A 17,832-nucleotide genomic window follows, 5' to 3' on the forward strand; every position below is an offset into this window, starting at 1 on the left:
TCAACACAGACCATCTCTCTCTGTCTTTCTTTTTACTCTGCCACCCTCAACTCTTTCCCCTCTCCTTATCCTCCTCTCGCGCACTCTCTTCGTTCTCTGCTTCTGCTATCTAGCTCTAGTATTTTGCTGGCCGATAATCTAACATTGGAAGGGTCATCCTTCAGCGATTTAAGTTAAGCCACCGAGATCCCCATTGCCCTCTAATTAGGCGCCACCAGCAACCTTCTAGGCCAACGTCCCACTTGGGGATTCAGGAACAATAGCCATTCTTCCGTTAGGACCGCAGCCCTCTTGATCCCAAGGTCTCGTCTTACCCCTGGGTTTACGTCGAATATCGCCGCTTTGTCTGGAAGTGCATCTCCTCGTCGTTTTCTTTTGGCCGTTGCGGGTCCTGAGGCCAGAACCATCTTACTGGGGTTTCTCATTACTTGATCAGTACTAGACGCCATTCTTCTTTGCCCGTCATGACCGAAGTGTCGTCCACACGACTTTATCTCGGGAATCTTCCCCGCAATGGTATGCAGCCGTTTATCAATCCCCTCTCTGAAAGGTTCCCCTCGATTCTCCAACCCGATCGGAATGTTGCCCATTTAGTCTGCTGCGCCCCAAGTACCAGGATGCTCCGATGGATCGCCAAGGCTCTCCTCTCGTTTGGCCCTGATGCGCAACAAAGGGACATGCGCTGCACTTGCTGTTTTCTCTCAACGCTAGCCAGGTGCCTGGCTGATAGAGGGAACTGGCACTTATTCTTTGTCCTTCTTTCATTTGTTAAAGCACTTCCAACTCCGGATTGGCAACCCATAACACTCTCTAGATAACTTTGTTCTATTTGATTGCAATGAGCTAACATTTTCTCGCGGCGCCCTGCGTGGGCGCCATGGGAGGTCTTCAGTCACCAAGCAGGATATCGAGGAACACTTTAGCACTCATGGCTCCGGAAAGATTACTGAGATTAAGCTTATGAATGGCTTCGGATTCATTGAATACGAAGATGCGATGGATGCTAGAGATGTTGTACCAGGTAGGAGGCTGGTCCCCCACCGCACGTATATATGGCTAATATTCTTCTTCTTCAGCGTTCCGTATGTATTCGGTTTCGCGCCGGTTCCTGGGGTAATTGCGCTTCTGACCAAATCCTCTATACAGATGGCAGTGATTTCAAAGGCGAGCGACTCACTGTACAATTCGCGCGGGGGCCACGTCGCAAGGAGAACTTCCCTGGCCCAATGGACCGTCCTAATATGCCTCGTCCCCGTCGCACGGCTTACCGTATGATGGTTTCTGGACTCCCGGAAACAAGTTGGCAGGTTAGCAGCCCATGTCTATTTTTCTCAGGATTCCCGGAACGCCGTGCACTTTGGCCAATAAGTGCATGACAAGCTGCCCCGCTTTCCCCCCGATTTTCCTTTGTCTCTTGCCCTGTTCGCATGGATAGCACTCCCCAAGGATTCGACTCGGCCATGGTACAACCTCCCTGGCATTTGGATATCCTCCCCGGTGGAGGAACGATCCCAACCCTAGCACCCATAGTACTTCCAAGGCACGCTCCATGGACCTCAGCTGCCTTGGGAGCTGTGGTAGGCTAGGCGTTGGAGGATCCCATCTGGACGGAATACCCACTAGCAGCATGGACTCAGGCCGTTTCTGGACCCATTTAGTTTGGTGAAACCGTGGCTTGAATCTGTTTCCTTTTGTATTCTGTTTCATGCGTCCCCGTTGGATAGTCCCGGACTCCACTATTGCACCAGGAAATCAACTCACACCGCGGAATTCTCTAGGACCTTAAAGACTTTGCACGTGGAGCGGGTCTTGATGTCGTTTACTCGGAAACTGGCCGCGAACTTGGCAGAGGGTGGGTGACTTCACAAAAACCAGGACGGCTCTCGGACCCTGTTAACACTAATCCTCCAAGGTTCGTTGAATTTGAGACTGCGAACGACCTGAAGACTGCCATTGAGAAGCTCGATGGGCGTGATTTCAAAGGCTCCCGAGTGAGCTGCGTGGCAGATGTAAGAACCAAATTGCGCCTAAGGAGCTGGGATGAGGTCCTCATTTTGAAATCCTTTAGATCCAGCCTGTTGACGAGCGCCCCTTCCGTGATCCTTACCGGTCTCGGTCCCCTCGCCGGAGCTATCCACCCGTAGATGAGTACGACCGGAGATTCCCTCCACCTCGGGGCTACAGTCCCCGTGCTCATTACCGGGAGCGGTCACCAATTCCAATGCGCCGGGATTATTATGACCGTGATGGCTATGGACGCCGGACGCCTCCCCGTCCCCGTATTGATGATTATCCACCTCCACGTCGACCCTATGAAGACCCCTATGATGTCCGCCCGCCGCCGCCGCCTCCTCGGTATGAGGATCCCTATATGCCACAAAGGCCCTACGGACGCCCTCGAAGTCCCCCACGGGGTGAATATGTGCCCTATGACCGCCGTGGTTACTGGTAAATACCTGTCTCTCGTGATTTGGCTGTCTTGAATGCATGGCGGATACCCATGTGCTTTGTGTTCATCCCCCCCTTTTTTTTTCTCTCTTATATTCCTTTGTGCTTGCTTGATTCTACTTTGCCCTGCTTTTCAAAAGGAATCGGTTGCGATCCCAACCCACCCTCATTTCCTGGAATGGACGCACCGAAGATGCGACGTGCCTGTTGTCGAAAAATTTCTGTTTATTGCTTGACGTGAGGACAATTTCTGAGGCCCTTGAGCACTTACTAGAAACCCCCCGAAATTCAAAGGAAAAGGTATGCGACGACAGTCTACTTGCTGTCTATCTCTTAGCGCGCCGCACGCTTCCCTCGAGATGTGGTACATTTTCCTGGTGGTTGGCCAGCGTTGCACCGGGTGTTGTGGATAGGGCCATCTTTTGTTCCTGCGGCATACATGATTCCCTGATATGATATGATAAGGACCAGTTTACGAGGATATTGTACATTGACCAACCAAGTCTATCGCTTGTTTACTCTACGGGAGGTCTGGATATGTATTAATAGGATTACCGGAGCTACCGTTATGGAGTCACTGACCGATGAAATACGTAAACACCTGCGCGGGGCACAGACGGGTGGTGAGTACCGTATCAATTTCACCCCGAGTGCCCGGAGTGCTGAAGTAGTATGTATCTAACTTTGTTGGCCGATGAAACAGTGGCGGATGACCAACTCCAGCCGGGGTTCACTTAGCTGAGGCGAGAAATCCGGGTGGAGATAGCTTTAAGTTTGTGGTGTTCAGTTCATACCGGCGTAATATTTGTCGAAGCTCCCCGCGCTAAAGAACCCCACCATCATTCTTTCTCAATTCTCCGGACACAGAACCACGAGAAGCAACCGCCATTGATCAGAGCTGCTTGCGTTGGAAAGTAGCCTAGGCGAATCATCAGTTCCTGCGATGAGCATTTGCTAATTCTTCCGTACAACTTTTCTACCAATTGTTGTCAGTGACATTCTGGTGTACTGACGTCAGAGCTATCTTAGCTTTCGCTTCCAAGGACGCCAGCTGCAAGCAGAGAACAACCCACCCATCTTTTCTCTTTGTTTCTTTGTTTCTTTCTTTTTTTATAAAAAAAAGGTTACAAGCTGTGAGCCTTTATTGCAATTACAATGGCCGAACAGCGAGTAAATGTTCATATACCGTCTTACCCTGCCGTCCTAGATAGCGTGCGACTCCGCGATATTGAGCTCCCTCTCCCTGCTGCACCAGAGGCATGGCATCGGCTTGGGAAGCCGCAGCCGTGCACCGCGTCTCTGAAATTATCTTACTCGTCGGCCGTTGCAGCTGCCAATGCGGATGATGTCTCTCTTTCTATCGACTATGGGAAGCTTTATCGCCGGTTAGAAGAAGACATTCGCAATATGGGGCAGCATGAAGAACATCCAGGGAAACGGATGATTAGCCTGGAAGGCAACCGACGAAATTCGATGATGAAGAATGATGTTGGTCAGGATGTACGACTGACGGCGGCCATTGTTGCGAACTGCAGCTTAGGGTTACTCGATGAGACTACGGCCGGGGTTAGGAGAATGTCACACTTGCACAATGCCGCCAATCAAGCACCACCCTTGGCATCCCCTATTGACGGTGTCTTTGGTCGATGTGAGGTTTGGCTACATCTCCCCAAGGCCCTGCTGCGTGCGGAAGAAGGCCTGAAATACCGCAGCGTCACGGTTTGGGGTTACAAGCAAGACAACGAAGTTGTGGGCAATCTTCAGGATTCTGAACGGTGCCCTGTGGTTCTGGAAGAGGAATTCCGTATTGAGGGCATAAGATGCCATTGTATCCTTGGTGTCAATTCCCATGAGAGAGTTGAGAAGCAGGCTGTGATCGTTTCGCTGGAGTTTAAGGGCCCGGGCCAGTTGGCATGGGGATCAACTGTGGTAGACACTTACCAGGAAATGACTAGAACTGTCGCAGAGGTTAGTACTTCTTTTTTGCCCGTACCATGAAGCTGCAGTTGTCTATGCCGAGCCGTGACTAATCTGGGATGTCCACGTCTGGTAGCGCGTTGAGGAAACCTCCTTCCAAACCGTGGAGGCACTAGCGACTTTTGTCGCGCGCATAGTGACAGTTGAGTTCGCCAATGAGCGCGTGACAGTTCGAGTAGAGAAGCCTAGCGCGTTGGCCTTTGTGGGAAGATCAGGAATAGAGATCACCCGGTCACTGTCATTCTTTGAGAGATCCGAGATGGATGGAGGGCGGGTATAGAGCCTAGTCTTGCAGCTTGCTATACTCAACATCCTCTCCGTGGTCCGCCCGAACACCGCCCATGACGTCATTTGAGACTTGCGATGGACTCCGCAGTCAATTCGTAGTCAGATCTACCAAGCTACTACCAGCATAATTGTAACGGTTGATGTTTCTGTCTGTTGAATGAGGTAAAAGTAGGACCCAATGACTGCCGCACGTGAAGACCCGCGGTCCCTGATCGGGCTAGTGCTGCTTAGCACCGGAGCACGCTGATTGGTCCCCGGATCAATGGCCAAGCGGACTTTTTTTTTAATCAAGTAATAATAATTAACATCTCCGACTGGAAGCCCCAAGCGGTCACACTTTCTCGCTCTCTCTCTCTCTCTCTCTCGCTTCCTCTTTTTAATCCAGGAGTTGATCCCGGAAGACAATCCCATACTTCCTTTCTTCGGTGTCCCCGGATATTAATCCATTTAACAATCACAAACATTCGTACTGCCACTTCTCTATGTGCTTGTCTGCGCCCACGCTTTCACACTCCGATATCGTTCGCTTCGCTGGCCGCGCTGCCAACGCTCGCTTTGTTTCCCTGATCACCAACGAGGACTCGACTGGTGTATACTCCCTAGGGACTACCGCGCTGGCTGGATCTCGGGTCGTATCGTCTACCCGGCTTCCCGAACCCTCTGTCGACAAGGTGAATTGGCTAGGGGTCCTTGGTCCGTCCTGAACAAGGGCGGACGGTAATTTGCTGCTTTTGAGCATCCAGTGCAATCAGTCAAGCCCACCGGCTGAGCAAAAGTAGGATCTATCGCCAAAAAAGTACGCGTGGTTCCATAATTGTTTTCTCTCCTTGCGTTGGTGTTTCGCAACTCCTGCCCTGAATACCCCACTTTCGTGCATCTGAGGAAAAAACCAGGTCTAACCTGTCTGTTCCAAAACCAGATACTACTTGATAGGTCTCACAAGTACATACCGACTGATCCATGACTGAGTGGATGTGATATCTCTTCTTTTACGCATTGTGCTTATCGGTGCCTCTACGCTTTTGGATCTGTCGTCATTTTTGAGTGTGACGTTCCCTTTTCGGACAATCTTTGGATAACGCAAGGAAAAGGGAGATATATCAAGCTTTAGTGAAGAAAAGCAAATAGAGATGTCGAGCACATTGCAGGATGATCTCTCGGTCGGTGACGTCTTCAGCCCTCAAGCTGACATGTCGCAACCCCGCGATGAGGTCAGCTTGAACAGCAACCAAACCGTCAGCTTCCGAATGAGTGATGCTAGCCCTGACCGCAAACAAGGGCTTTCCGAGAAGGGTGCCCGTGGAGGCAATCCTTTCCCAGCGCCGAAACTGAATGCAAATCCGCTCCCCGGAAAGGTAGACCGACGAAAGAAAAAAAGGCAACAAGCCGCCCCAGCAATCTCCACCGTTCGTGGTTTTACCCCCTTGGGTTCTGGCGATGAGGATTCGGACTTTTCGGCCTCTGGTTCTCGCGCACTGCGCTCTTCAGCGCGACCGGGTAATAGCCCAATGTCCCAGCCAGCTTCAGGCCATGGTGTTAGCGCTCTAAAACTTCAGCTCGATTCGCTGAACTTGTCGGGAGACCGCTCTCTCCAAGGCGTGCCAAGTGATATTGGCTCCGAGGCACAAAGCAACGCTAGTGTTTGCTCGGACAGTGACCAAACGGAGGTTCTGACCAGCTATGAGGTGCCTCTGGAACACGACTATGTCAGCGCTGATGCAGTAGCAGAGGAAAAGTCTTACAATACGTCAAGTGTTAAGGATATGCGCACCCAGCTTTGCCGGAAGATGACCACAGATGACTTTGAGCCCCTCCTCTGTCTGGGCAAAGGCTCTTTTGGGACCGTCCTGTTGGTGCGTCATGCTCTCACAGGCAAGCTTTATGCTCAGAAACAGTTCCAGAAGGCCTCAATCACCGTTCATAAAAAGCTAGTGGAGCAGACCAAGACAGAACGTATGATCTTGGAGAGCGTCAACCGCCATCCGTTTGTTGTCAAGCTTTTCTACGCTTTTCAGGACCATGAGAAGCTTTACCTCATCCTGGAATACGCCCAAGGTGGCGAGCTATTCACGCATTTAGCCATGGAGCGTATGTTCGATGAAGATGTGGCGGCCTTTTACATGGCGGAAATGGTCCTCGCGCTCGAGCATCTGCATCAGAACGTCGGTGTGATTTACCGTGACTTGAAACCTGAAAATTGCCTTTTGGACCACGAAGGCCACCTTTTGCTGACAGATTTCGGTCTCAGCAAGATATCTGCCCATGATGATGACCGCTGCAACTCTTCGCTGGGCACCATTGAATATATGGCCCCAGAGGTCATTCAGGGCAAACCATACGGCAAAGCTTGTGACTGGTGGTCCCTTGGGGCATTGGCGTACGATCTTCTTACAGGATCACCCCCGTTCAAAGCCAATAACAACGCCAAGCTGCAGGAGAAAATCCTGAAGCAGAAGCTAACCCTGCCCTACTTCCTTGGCCCGGACGCCAAAGACCTGTTGACCCGTCTCCTTCGCAAGGAGCCATCCAAGCGTCTTGGATACCATATGCCCAAAGACCTCCAGACGATCAAGAACCACCGGTTCTTCCGCAAGATCGACTGGAAAGCTCTTGGGCGCCGTGCAGTTACTCCTCCGATTGTCCCTGTTGTCACGGACCCTGCACTCGCTGAGAACTTCTCCGACGATTTTACTCATCTGCCGCTGAGCCCGCTCGTTGCTTCTGCCGGCTTCGATGATCACTATGCCGCCCATCAGCGCGGCAGCCAGCGTCCTATGTCATCTGGCTACGACGTCATGGGAGAAGAGAGCAACCCCTTCGGAGGATTCAGTTTCGTCGCTTCCAGCAGCTTGCTTGATCACGGACTGGGCATCGCGACTAAAGGGTTTTGACTCGCACTGCGCGTCCCTGGCCTGCGGGACGAAAACACAGACTATGGCAACGGGTATCTTTCGTTTGGCTGCCTATTTCCACGTGACAGCACAGGTAAATCTAGCTTCAATGGCATCCATGTTGGCTTCCGTACACATATCCTTACGTCCCCTGCGTAGTTTTTCCATCTATAACGTATGCGTGTCGGATAGAATTGCGCCAAATTTTGCTACAGATCAACAACCACCCAGAGCTACAACGATGTATTTTACTAACACCAGCCAACCAAAGCAGTGCCAACAGAAGTAGTCAGTAATATTGACCTAGGTAGCAATAAATTACAAACAGAATTTCCTAAATTTTTCTTTTCTGTTTCTTTTCGTCTTCCTGTAATAGCATTATATCATCGAGATATTCAAACCGATGATTCTGTATCACTTCGTTTTGCCCCCGTCCACACTACGTAGAAATATGTACTGTACAGTGTAGCCAACGAACCCGCCGGACTAAGAATAGACAATGGAATAGGATGTCCAGTGATATAAGCCAGGTTATAGCAGCGATATAGTTGTTTTTTAAGGGGTGGGTAAGGATGCAGAGGAGACCGTAAAGAACTTATAATGACTATAGCTCGCCCTCTTCGCTTCCTCCGCCTTCTTCGTCCTGGTCTGGTGGCGGAGGCGGTGGTGGTTGCTGGTTCTGGAGCTTATCGGAGGGAGGAGGAGGTGGTGGGGGTGGAGGGTGTTGCTCGTCGGTGGATTTTCTGCTGGTGGAGGAGAGGTCTGAGCGACGTCTTCGGCTGGAGTCTTCGTGTTCGCGGTATCGGTCTGAGTTGCGTCGGTCTCGCGGCGGGGGTCCGCCTTGGGGATTGGTCATGTTTTGGGATACGATTTCGTCGATCCGTTGTTGGATTGGGTCGTCGACTGGAGCGTTTGGGCGTCCGCCGCTGCCGCTTGGACGGGGGTCGCTGTCTCGGCGGGGGAATGTTCGCGGGGCGGGAGGCAGGGGATGTTGGTAGCGGTGAGGAGGGGGAGGGAGATGACCGTTTGTGTGGTGGCGGTCGTGGGGGAGTGGGCGTGTCCCTGTTGACTGGGGTGCTGTTGCTCCCTGGGAGGAATTAAACGACGTCGAGTTGGATGGGTTCTTGTCGGCTGAAGCCTCTTGTGCGGCGGCGTCTGAGCCCATGCGTGGTCGTTTCGGAGATCGTTCGCCGTTCGTCGGTTCTTGGTCGTGCGGAACGGGTGGTTCTTCTGAGCGGCCCTGGGCTTCGTCTTCGGGCTCTCTCGACCGCTTCCGTCCATTCGCGTTGTCTGTTTCACGCAGGGTACCAGCCGGGCTGCCAGCACGCGGGATCCTGGTCTTCTCAGTACCCTCGTCTGCGAAGATGGGGGTGGTCGGGTAGTACTGGCTATGTTTCTGCATGGCATTGTTCTCGTACAATTGCGCCATTCTTGTGCACGCGCGACGCACCTGTGCCAGATCCACGTCGACCTGCTCCCACCACGGCCGGCCCGAGACATCGTCCTCAAATCCTACATCGCAATGTCGGGCGGCAGCGTAAAGGGCGGCGGCAGCTATGTTCCGAGCCGAGAATTGCAGGCAAAGAACGGTGAACATAGAGTCGTTGACGAAGGCCCAGGCAGCGTTGCGGAGGGGTTTGTTCTCGTTGACGCCGAAGTAGCAGATGAAGTCGTAGAGGATACGGTAGGGCTGTTCAAGTTGGAGATCGAAACAAAGGGCTTCCAGAAGGAGGTCCTCATGGTGCAGAATCGTATCTCGCCATTTCCAGAACTCCTTAGATTGCTCGTCCACGACCAGGTTGGGTTGTTTCTGCGCTACCCGACAACATGCGACTACCAGTTCTCTCATCCTTCGCACATTCTCCTCCACTTTGGTCGATAGGAATAATGCGGTGGCAGCAATCGGATAAGGGTGCATTCCCGGTCGTTGCGGCAGGTCGACCATGCTGTACCGCATGAAAAACCGGTGAAGGTATACGGCCGCAGTTGCGATTGTGAGCTGGGGCAATTTTAACATAATGCCCACTTGAGTGATGAAATTGACCCCTTTACTGCGACTTGTATGTTCTGCCTCCAGTGCCATACCGTCGAGTTGCGACGGCGCACGCGTGAGCTCCTCATCTGTGAAAAGCCATTGGGCTTGTGTCGCAAGAAGGACGGGGTTCGAGGGCGCGGGCACAGGTCGCTTCTCCGACGGTTGTGATGTTGTGGATGCCATGAAGGATTGTGTTGTTACCCTTGCAGGAACAGGATATCTGTGGAGGCGGTTAAGGTCGATGATATGGACAAGAGAAAGAACCCAAGTTCAAATGACTACAAGTAGGCAGTATCAACCATTTAGTCGTCCAGTGAGACCAGAATGAAAGGCTCCGTCCTCTGCTGACTACCAGAAGCTAAAAGCAAGTTATTAACAGATCAGATCAACCATGGCGCGAGAGACCTTTCATCGCATCGTGGGCCGAGCCCGGATTCAAGGCCAATCGCACTGTTGTGTTGTTACTGGTGTGGGGGCTCTGCTCAGAGACCGGAGAAAGACAAGAGAGAAAGTGGTGAAAAAATCAAAATGGCTCAAAGAATGGAGGCAAAGCGGTGGAAATTGTTCGGTAGAGGACTCTCTCCCCTGCAGATCTGGTGGTGGTTTTTGTTGGAGTTCGAATAATCCGCAGCCGGACAAATGCGTGATCTGAGATCGGATCATCGAGTTGTTCCGGCCTGGACTCCCAGAACAACTCATTTACATGCATCAAGCAACTCGAAATACACGTCATGATATTGGAACTATCCTAATCCTCTATACAGGTTGGGATGCAATAGGTGGTATCACTGCTATCGATAATTGTAAAACTCCATTGAGTTCATTATTCCGCTCCAAACTCCAAATGAACGCCATGCTTATATATGGTTTTGAAACACGAAAACAAGAAACACACAACTATTCCAACTATGCAAAGATAAAGGGAGAATTACTCCTCCTCGCTGACCTCACTCTCGTCATCGCTAGGAGCATTATAATGGTGTAATGACTGATGACTTCTAGCCTCCTCTTCCCGAGCACTTTCTTCGAATGCAGCCTCCATTTCTGCCGCCAAAGCGTCATCGTCCTCCACCTCATCTTCATCAGCTTGCGCGTTGTAACTAGGCTCTACCCTTCCGGAACGAGTAGGTATCCCTCCGTGTCCAGCAGGGGAGGGCAACCGGAGATCCTCGATATCCTCATCTTCATCATCATCATTATTTGCTGGTGTATTATTGGAAGAGAAGTGAGCAGGGTCAATTCGGAACGCAGGTCGAGAAGGTGGCGGTGAGCCCAGATCAATGATGAGGTCCCCGTCAATGATGATATTCGACCCGGGTGAAGGAGCTGGCTGTTGGGATAACAAAGCGCTGCTTCCATTTTCGAAAGATGGGGATTTGGCTGCCTCGACTGCGACATCTTGAGCAGGCGCCTTCTCTTTCATGCCCTCCTCGCGAGGTATAGGCCTAGAGCTTGTCTTGGGGGTCCCTGCGCTGTCATGTTTGGCCGGCTTGGCCGGCTTTGGGAGACGAAGAGGATTGGATTGGGTTTTGGGACGGGGCTTCGGGCTAGGCTTCGGACTCGGTGTGGGTTTGATAGTCGCAGGCATTAATGGGGTATTGGCTTTGCTTGTGTTATAATGAGGTTCTGGCGTAGCGTTGTCTGAGACCGACTTATCGTCATCGGTATTCTCCTTAGGAAGGAAATGCCGGAAGTCGTATGGATTAGTGTCATCTGCTGGACCATCGTCGTTCCCACTGGCATGGTCTGAACCCCGATCGTCTCCTGAGCCTTGATCGTCCTCTTGCAAAGTCCGAAGCTGGTCATACTTTTCTAGCACTTGCTTCTCTGTCTTCGCCGGAGCGGAGCGGAGGTTGAAATTGAGCTGTGTTGTAACCGGTTCCAGGACAAAGGCCTTTCGATGGGAGTCGAACACCAAGACCAGATTTCGCTCTTCGGATTCTGAAACAGCTTGCCCTGGGTCAATGCTACCTTGGTAAGAATATGTTAAAGTATTCTGTTCAGCATTCGGCGCTTTGTCCGTAATGGTAAGGTTGTAGTGATCCCTCGATTGCGATGATCTGGTAATGGTTTGTTGCGCGGTCGCGGACTTTGTCTTGTAATTATATTGGATATTGACCAGCTTCGACAGTGAAGTGCCATTTTTTCCTGAAAGCCTGTCACCCAAAATAATGGGGTACTCGGCTTGTTTGGTGGGATCGATTAATCCGGTTGAGAGAGCGGGGGCGGCCATCGGTAGAAGGTTTGACCACGGTGGGTGAAGTTATATCCCCAAGTTGCTGTTCAATGTCTTGTTGTCTTTGGCAACACCAACTATAGGGAGGGTTGCATTCCTCGGTGTAAGTATAGACAGGTCGTGTGTACGCAAGGGAGAAGGACGTCACACAAGAGACGGCAGTGAAGACGACGACGGAACGAGGGCAGCCGGCAGACCAGCACCGATCAGAGGGTTATAGGACAGACATTCAACATATATAGAAACAAAGATGAACATAATATATATTTCAAATGCCCCTAGACTGGGAGGGAATAAAAAGAAAAGAAAAGAAAAGAAAAAGGGAAGATGAAAGAAACAAGGAGAGGGAGGGAGAGAGAGTGAGAGAAAGAGAGGAGGGAAGATGACGGACGGAGAAGCCGGCGGTCCAGACAACGACCGGCGGAGGTCAAACGGCACCCGCCGCTAGTGCCCCATACGGCTAGCGCTCCAACCAGAGTCCTGGTTTACTCCTTTTAGGCCAGTAAGAAGGCTTATCAGCCTCCGGTCAGATGAACAGGGACAAACTTCCTCTCATGCAACTCCAAGCCCTCTTACGGGTGAGGCCGCCCGTAAGGTCCCCTTGGAAGATCCGGATGCTGCATTTCCTCCGGTAAGTTGCTCCAGGCGCCCAGCCAGGGCTCGGTGCTTCCTCGTCACCTCCTCCCACTCATAGGCCATCTCTTCGCCGTCTTCGTCTCCCATATCGTTCATCTCTGTAAGAATCATTCCAAAATCTCCACCCAATCGTCCTAGACTGGCAGCGCAGTATAGAACTTGGGTGAGAAGACTTTCACGCGAGCTCTTATCCCGAACATTCGGAAGATATGCCCGCAAGGTGTCGGTCAGTAATTGAACCAGATGCATGGGAAACGTTGCAAGTGCTGGTGGGAGGTGCTGTAGTGGATCTTCTTGCTGAGCAGATCGCGGCGCTGTAGATCTAATTCGCGCGTCAACCCCTCGCAATCCTGTCGCTGCTATTTCCGACTCGGCCTGGTTAGGGGTGAAGATGTTCTTGTACAAGGAAACAATAGCAAAACTCTGCTCGCGGAAGATTTCAATATAACGCTTTAAAAACTTCTCTGTCTGGTGCCCATCAGACCAGGATCCGGGCTTCTTTTCCGTACTCTGGGTTCTGCGGTGCGATTCCTGGTCTGCGAGCTCTCGTAAGGGGTCTAGCGCTTCGAGCGTCGCCACCAGATTCGCCAATCTACAAATCAAGAACAAAGCACCAAGGGCGCCTTCTCCCGTTCCAGTTCCTCCGTCGCTACGGAGATTCTCCAGTTCGGGGGCAACTCGCCGCAGCCAGCCAACAGTTCTCATAGCAGCGGCTAATCGGAGATTCTGAGCCCGAAGACCAGTTATCAGATGTGTAGTCATGTCCTTCATGGCGTCCTCGGCTTGAGCGGAGACATCTCTAACGAGGGGAGAGTCCGGATACAGAGTTTGTAATCTCTTGATATGCGCATACACGTCTAATGCTGCTGAATATGTCGTGGAGGATGAACCACCCACAGCCCCAGAACTTGCGGCCGCTGAAGACACGGCAGTTGAGAGCAAAGTTGGCAATTCCAGAATGTCCGACAATCGGTCAACATTCCTTGCCAGTTGCATTACTTTCTTCCGCTTCTCCAGAGATGCATTCTCAGCGGCTCGACTGTATTTCGACGAGAACAGGACGGCTTCTTCGTCTAGCTTTGGAATCGCATCCCGTAATTGCTGTGCATCTCGAGACAACTGGGGGATAGAGTTTCGTAGAGCTGAGAGGCTGTCGGCGGAAGAGATGAAGGTTTTATGGGAACGGTTTGATAAAGCTTGAAGCGATAGGATATTTGAATGGGATGACTGCGCGAGTGACTGTGGTTCGGTTTCTTGCAATGCCTGGAGTGAGAGGGTGGGCAACCTGTTGAGGTACTGGGCAGTGGTTGTATCATTTTCAGGGCTCAATGGGTTGGGGGAGGCATTTGTGGAAGCCAAATGCGGCGCCAAAAGCTCATAAAGATAGTCCGCCATGATGCAACTCCTTTACAGGTTTCTCAATCTAGAACGATCAAATGTGGGGCATATATGGCCGGCAGGTTGTTGGAGAGAGGAACTGGACAACTTTGGTCGTGAGACGCGATACTGTACGGAAGCCGCAGCGGCAACTAGCGCAGCATCTCCGAATGTCTCTCCACATTCACCTTCCCCGTCCTATACTTCTAGCATTGTCTTGTGGCCTAACCAAGGTCCGGACGTTGCATTTTCATTTTACATTTCCTTGTCTTCCCCCCTCTTTATTGGGTTTTAGTTTTGATTCCGATTTTTGACGCTCTACCACCTTTATCCATTGAAAGGTATGTCGGTCAAATTAAGGGATTCTGTTTATCTGCAGAAGATCACTACTGCTGCGAACCGGAATCCATCACTGGGAGTAATTAAATAAGAAAATAAGAATTGCAATGTATACTAGAGAACTCTGAAGAAATAGGCTGTGTTTTGGGTAGTGCATTCCAGGTCAGGGTCCAAAAGTACGTGACCCCCACTGTACCAGGATCACATCTTATCGGGATTCCTAAGCCCCATGTCTAAGCTCGATCTTGTCTCACCTCAGATACTCATCGAAGAAAAGCCCGTGGAAACTATTCAAGAGCTACCCGGCGCGTCCAAGTTTAACGATATTATACCTTGAGCTATCATAGAGGAACGCATACTATGTTGCGGGCCAATATGCAAGCGGCTATTAGTATTCGAGACTTCAGACGATAGGGGACGATTACATCACTGGACAGACTAACCGGATAGGGACAACTATCAGGTACTTTGCGCGGTTCCCGCCCTGCAAACTCAACGACGTCCACGCTTTGTTCCTTTGTTCACTTGTTCTCTTGGGTACACCGCTTGTTTTTGTAGCTCTGGCTGGTTGGAATATCCACTTGATACGTTGCAGGCAGTATCTGCAAAAAAATTCCTGGGAAGCAGTCGTCTTACTGATCTTTTCAACCCCACCTGTGCCCCTCCTGCGAATGCGGCATTAACCATGGGGAAACCGCGGGTGAGTCCTCCAGAACGATCATGTATGTGTTCTGTTTACTCATACGGACTAGATGATCATTTTGATCCGCCATGCCCAGTCAGAAGGCAACAAGAATCGCGAAATCCACCAGACCATTCCCGATCATCGGGTAAAACTCACTGCGGAAGGGCATCGACAAGCCCATGAGGCCGGCTCCACACTGCGCGCCCTCTTGCGACCCGATGACACGATCCATTTCTTCACATCACCATATCGCAGAACCAGAGAAACTACGGAAGGAATCCTTCAGTCGCTAACCTCTGATTCTCCGTCTCCGTCGCCTTTCCCCAGACACACCATCAAGGTATACGAAGAACCTCGTCTGCGCGAGCAGGATTTCGGTAACTTCCAGCCATGCTCTGCTGAAATGGAGCGCATGTGGCTGGAGAGGGCGGATTATGGACACTTCTTCTACCGGATCCCGAACGGCGAGTCGGCTGCTGATGCCTATGACCGGATAAGCGGTTTCAACGAGTCGCTGTGGCGACTTTTCGGAGAAAACGATTTTGCCAGTGTCTGTGTTTTGGTCACCCATGGTCTGATGACCAGAGTCTTTCTCATGAAATGGTACCACTGGAGCGTCGAGTACTTTGAAGACCTACGGAACATCAACCACTGCGAATTCGTAATCATGAAACTCAATGAAGATAATGGGAAGTATGTGCTGCAGAACCAGCTCCGCACATGGTCAGAGTTGAGGAAGGAGAAGGAGCTGGAGAGACAGCGAGATCGGGTTGTGAATGCAGTCCCTCCAGCGGTGCCACCATCTGAATCACTCGTGCCCATCCGGCGTAAATGGGGCGGTTGTCCGGACGGGTGTAACCATGGCATTCGCAAGAAGGGCTCGACACGGTCCAACCGAACGACTGGAATGGACCTTGCCCGGAATACCCTTGATGCACAGCACAGAAAGGCCCACGACTCCATTCATACTCATAACCAGCCAGCACAAGAAAGCAACAAAAGTAAAGGGCCCTCAAAGGATGTGAAAGCGCAGGTTGAGGGGCAATTTATAACAGCGCCTGAACCAGCGCTTGGAGACAGGTCCAAAGAAGCAAGATTCTTCACCAATATTATTCCTGCTCCTGCTCCACAATACGGAGATCTCCCTAATCCCCAGCCCACTCGATCCGACTTTCCGCCAAACGAACCCAACAGCAACGATCAAGAGAGCAACTCCAACAACGCAACCACCAGGGCAAGCCCCATCCCCAAGCGTCCAGACCTATCCAGGCTTCACCGCGACAGCGAGGACCACCTCCTGCACCCCCCGCGATCAAACTATGCCCTCCTCCACCTCAGTGGCCGCGACGGAGGCGGCACATTAAGCGGAGCCAACAGTGTCGCACCATCGGAAGACGAGCGCGAGGACAAGCCCCCTAAACCCACCACCCACCAACCAAAGCCCTCCCACGACCTAGGCAACGACGGCGATGACGAGGGCAGCGGTACACAGGCACAACGTCTCCGGCGCTCACGCTCTCACCACACCAGCCACCGTCACAACCATCCCCCCACCCCAGGCAGACGACACCTATCTAAGAAACCCCCCAACGGCTACCCAGACAAAGACCGAAACCTAGACAGCGACCACCCAGACTCCTCAATCGACCACGAAGAAGACCCAGACCCAGAATACCACGAACCCAACGACGACCTCGAAGCCGCAAGACGAGAAGACCAAAGTGTCAGAGGAAGCGTCTACTAAGCAATGCTTTTCTTGGAACCAAACATAGACCAACAACCTACCACCCTACCTCTCATGCATCACGAATTAAACCCTGACGATGGAAACCTATCTTATCTAATTCATTGTAACGAGCAGCGACCTGTACGCCTCTTTTCCGTTCGTTTCAAAAAGATCATCGATACCCGACGTTTTTTCCCTCATACACCTTCTTGCCTCTCTTCATGATACATACATACTACTACATTACATACATAGTTTGAATTGCTTCGTACATTAATTGAAATATTGCATAAGTACGTTTGAGTTTGAGATAAAGTATACTAGAATTCATCCTGGTTGATGGCACTCAAACTGAAACATTTCCACCAATTGATCTATCTGCCGTGTTGAGTTCAGCAAAGTCTTAACGAATCATAATTATATCATGTCTACCTCGCAATTCAGGATTACATATTTACAGGAATAAAACTGAGACCTATTATTTTGAGGGAAACTCGGATTTTCATCGATTTTCCACTATTTCATATGGTATGTCTGAGAGAAGTTAAATCTAACTTACAATCAAAGATTGAATTTGACAATAGCACAGGTGGGTCAGCACCGTGAAAAGAAAAAAAAGATGTAACAGAAGCACATGGTGAGAAGGGGGAGTATCACTTTTTTTGAATTGTCTTACCAACGACGGACGGGATAAAATATAGAAAATTGTAAGACAAACACGGATCGATGGACAAGTCGTAACAAATGGTAAATAACAAAGGTTGAGTGTTCAAAAATGAAGATAAACTACAACCGAGAGAAATGATCCTCGATCCCGGCGTCAGAGCACGCCGAATGGGTTCACGGGGCTTGTCATAGCATCGAGGAGGACTCCGATTAAAGTGAAGAGAAGAATGGGACAGCATCTGCCAACCGAAACAAAGCAATGCAACAAGCCGGCAAGGGAATCGAATGAAACGAGGTATTAACGCCATGGTACTCAAGGCAAGAAGTTGAGTAGAAAATGGAAGAAGTAAAAAGGGAAACCAATGTCCAAAGTCAACCAACGTCAAGAAAACGCAATCTATGAGTGACATCCGCCAGTAGATATGCCCAACCAAAACAAACAAGAGAAAGAGGAGAAAGAGAAAGGGGGAAAGGAGAAGTTGAAAAGAAAAAAAAAGGCTGAAGATATAAAAAAAAAAAAAAAAAAAA

General features: G+C 50.9%; 9 protein-coding genes across 9 annotated transcripts in view; 3 read left to right on the plus strand and 6 right to left on the minus strand.

Annotated features, from left to right (window-relative positions):
- Positions 1-1,100: 1,100 nt before the first annotated feature.
- On the minus strand, positions 1,101-1,812 carry BDV37DRAFT_216271 (uncharacterized protein). Its single transcript, XM_032080084.1, has one exon. The coding sequence runs from the start codon at positions 1,705-1,707 to the stop codon at positions 1,309-1,311; it is 399 nt and encodes a 132-aa protein (XP_031937280.1). The 5' UTR covers positions 1,708-1,812; the 3' UTR covers positions 1,101-1,308.
- Positions 1,813-1,867: 55 nt separating this feature from the next.
- BDV37DRAFT_216363 (uncharacterized protein) lies at positions 1,868-2,697 on the minus strand. Its single transcript, XM_032080086.1, has one exon. The coding sequence runs from the start codon at positions 2,487-2,489 to the stop codon at positions 2,028-2,030; it is 462 nt and encodes a 153-aa protein (XP_031937281.1). The 5' UTR covers positions 2,490-2,697; the 3' UTR covers positions 1,868-2,027.
- Positions 2,698-3,251: 554 nt separating this feature from the next.
- On the plus strand, positions 3,252-5,014 carry BDV37DRAFT_216238 (dihydroneopterin aldolase). Its single transcript, XM_032080082.1, has 2 exons — positions 3,252-4,416; positions 4,502-5,014. The coding sequence occupies exons 1-2, from the start codon at positions 3,604-3,606 to the stop codon at positions 4,703-4,705; spliced, it is 1,017 nt and encodes a 338-aa protein (XP_031937282.1). The 5' UTR covers positions 3,252-3,603; the 3' UTR covers positions 4,706-5,014.
- Positions 5,015-5,647: 633 nt separating this feature from the next.
- Positions 5,648-7,906, plus strand: BDV37DRAFT_216436 (AGC family serine/threonine-protein kinase). The gene has a single exon (XM_032080088.1). The coding sequence runs from the start codon at positions 5,844-5,846 to the stop codon at positions 7,602-7,604; it is 1,761 nt and encodes a 586-aa protein (XP_031937283.1). The 5' UTR covers positions 5,648-5,843; the 3' UTR covers positions 7,605-7,906.
- BDV37DRAFT_216241 (putative cyclin) lies at positions 7,907-9,948 on the minus strand. Its single transcript, XM_032080083.1, has one exon. It carries the CDS (start codon positions 9,820-9,822, stop codon positions 8,209-8,211), a length of 1,614 nt encoding a protein of 537 aa, XP_031937284.1. The 5' UTR covers positions 9,823-9,948; the 3' UTR covers positions 7,907-8,208.
- Positions 9,949-10,429: 481 nt separating this feature from the next.
- On the minus strand, positions 10,430-12,219 carry BDV37DRAFT_216279 (ELL-associated factor). Its single transcript, XM_032080085.1, has one exon. It carries the CDS (start codon positions 11,870-11,872, stop codon positions 10,568-10,570), a length of 1,305 nt encoding a protein of 434 aa, XP_031937285.1. The 5' UTR covers positions 11,873-12,219; the 3' UTR covers positions 10,430-10,567.
- On the minus strand, positions 12,177-14,064 carry BDV37DRAFT_258913 (Dor1-like family protein). The gene has a single exon (XM_032083088.1). The coding sequence runs from the start codon at positions 13,904-13,906 to the stop codon at positions 12,428-12,430; it is 1,479 nt and encodes a 492-aa protein (XP_031937286.1). The 5' UTR covers positions 13,907-14,064; the 3' UTR covers positions 12,177-12,427.
- Positions 14,065-14,412: 348 nt separating this feature from the next.
- Positions 14,413-17,123, plus strand: BDV37DRAFT_258916 (acid phosphatase DET1). The gene is made up of 2 exons (XM_032083089.1): positions 14,413-14,927; positions 14,980-17,123. Exons 1-2 carry the CDS (start codon positions 14,913-14,915, stop codon positions 16,654-16,656), a joined length of 1,692 nt encoding a protein of 563 aa, XP_031937287.1. The 5' UTR covers positions 14,413-14,912; the 3' UTR covers positions 16,657-17,123.
- Positions 17,120-17,832, minus strand: part of BDV37DRAFT_258918 (uncharacterized protein) — a 736-nt gene continuing 23 nt past the window's right edge. Inside the window, exon 1 of the mRNA XM_032083090.1 lies at positions 17,120-17,832. This exon is cut by the window's right edge and continues 23 nt beyond it. Within this exon, the coding sequence (XP_031937288.1) occupies positions 17,292-17,714 (423 nt within the window). The 5' untranslated portion in view covers positions 17,715-17,832 and the 3' untranslated portion in view covers positions 17,120-17,291.

Source organism: Aspergillus pseudonomiae (assembly GCF_009193645.1).
Source record: "Aspergillus pseudonomiae strain CBS 119388 unplaced genomic scaffold BDV37scaffold_86, whole genome shotgun sequence".
Classification (NCBI taxonomy): domain Eukaryota; kingdom Fungi; phylum Ascomycota; class Eurotiomycetes; order Eurotiales; family Aspergillaceae; genus Aspergillus; species Aspergillus pseudonomiae.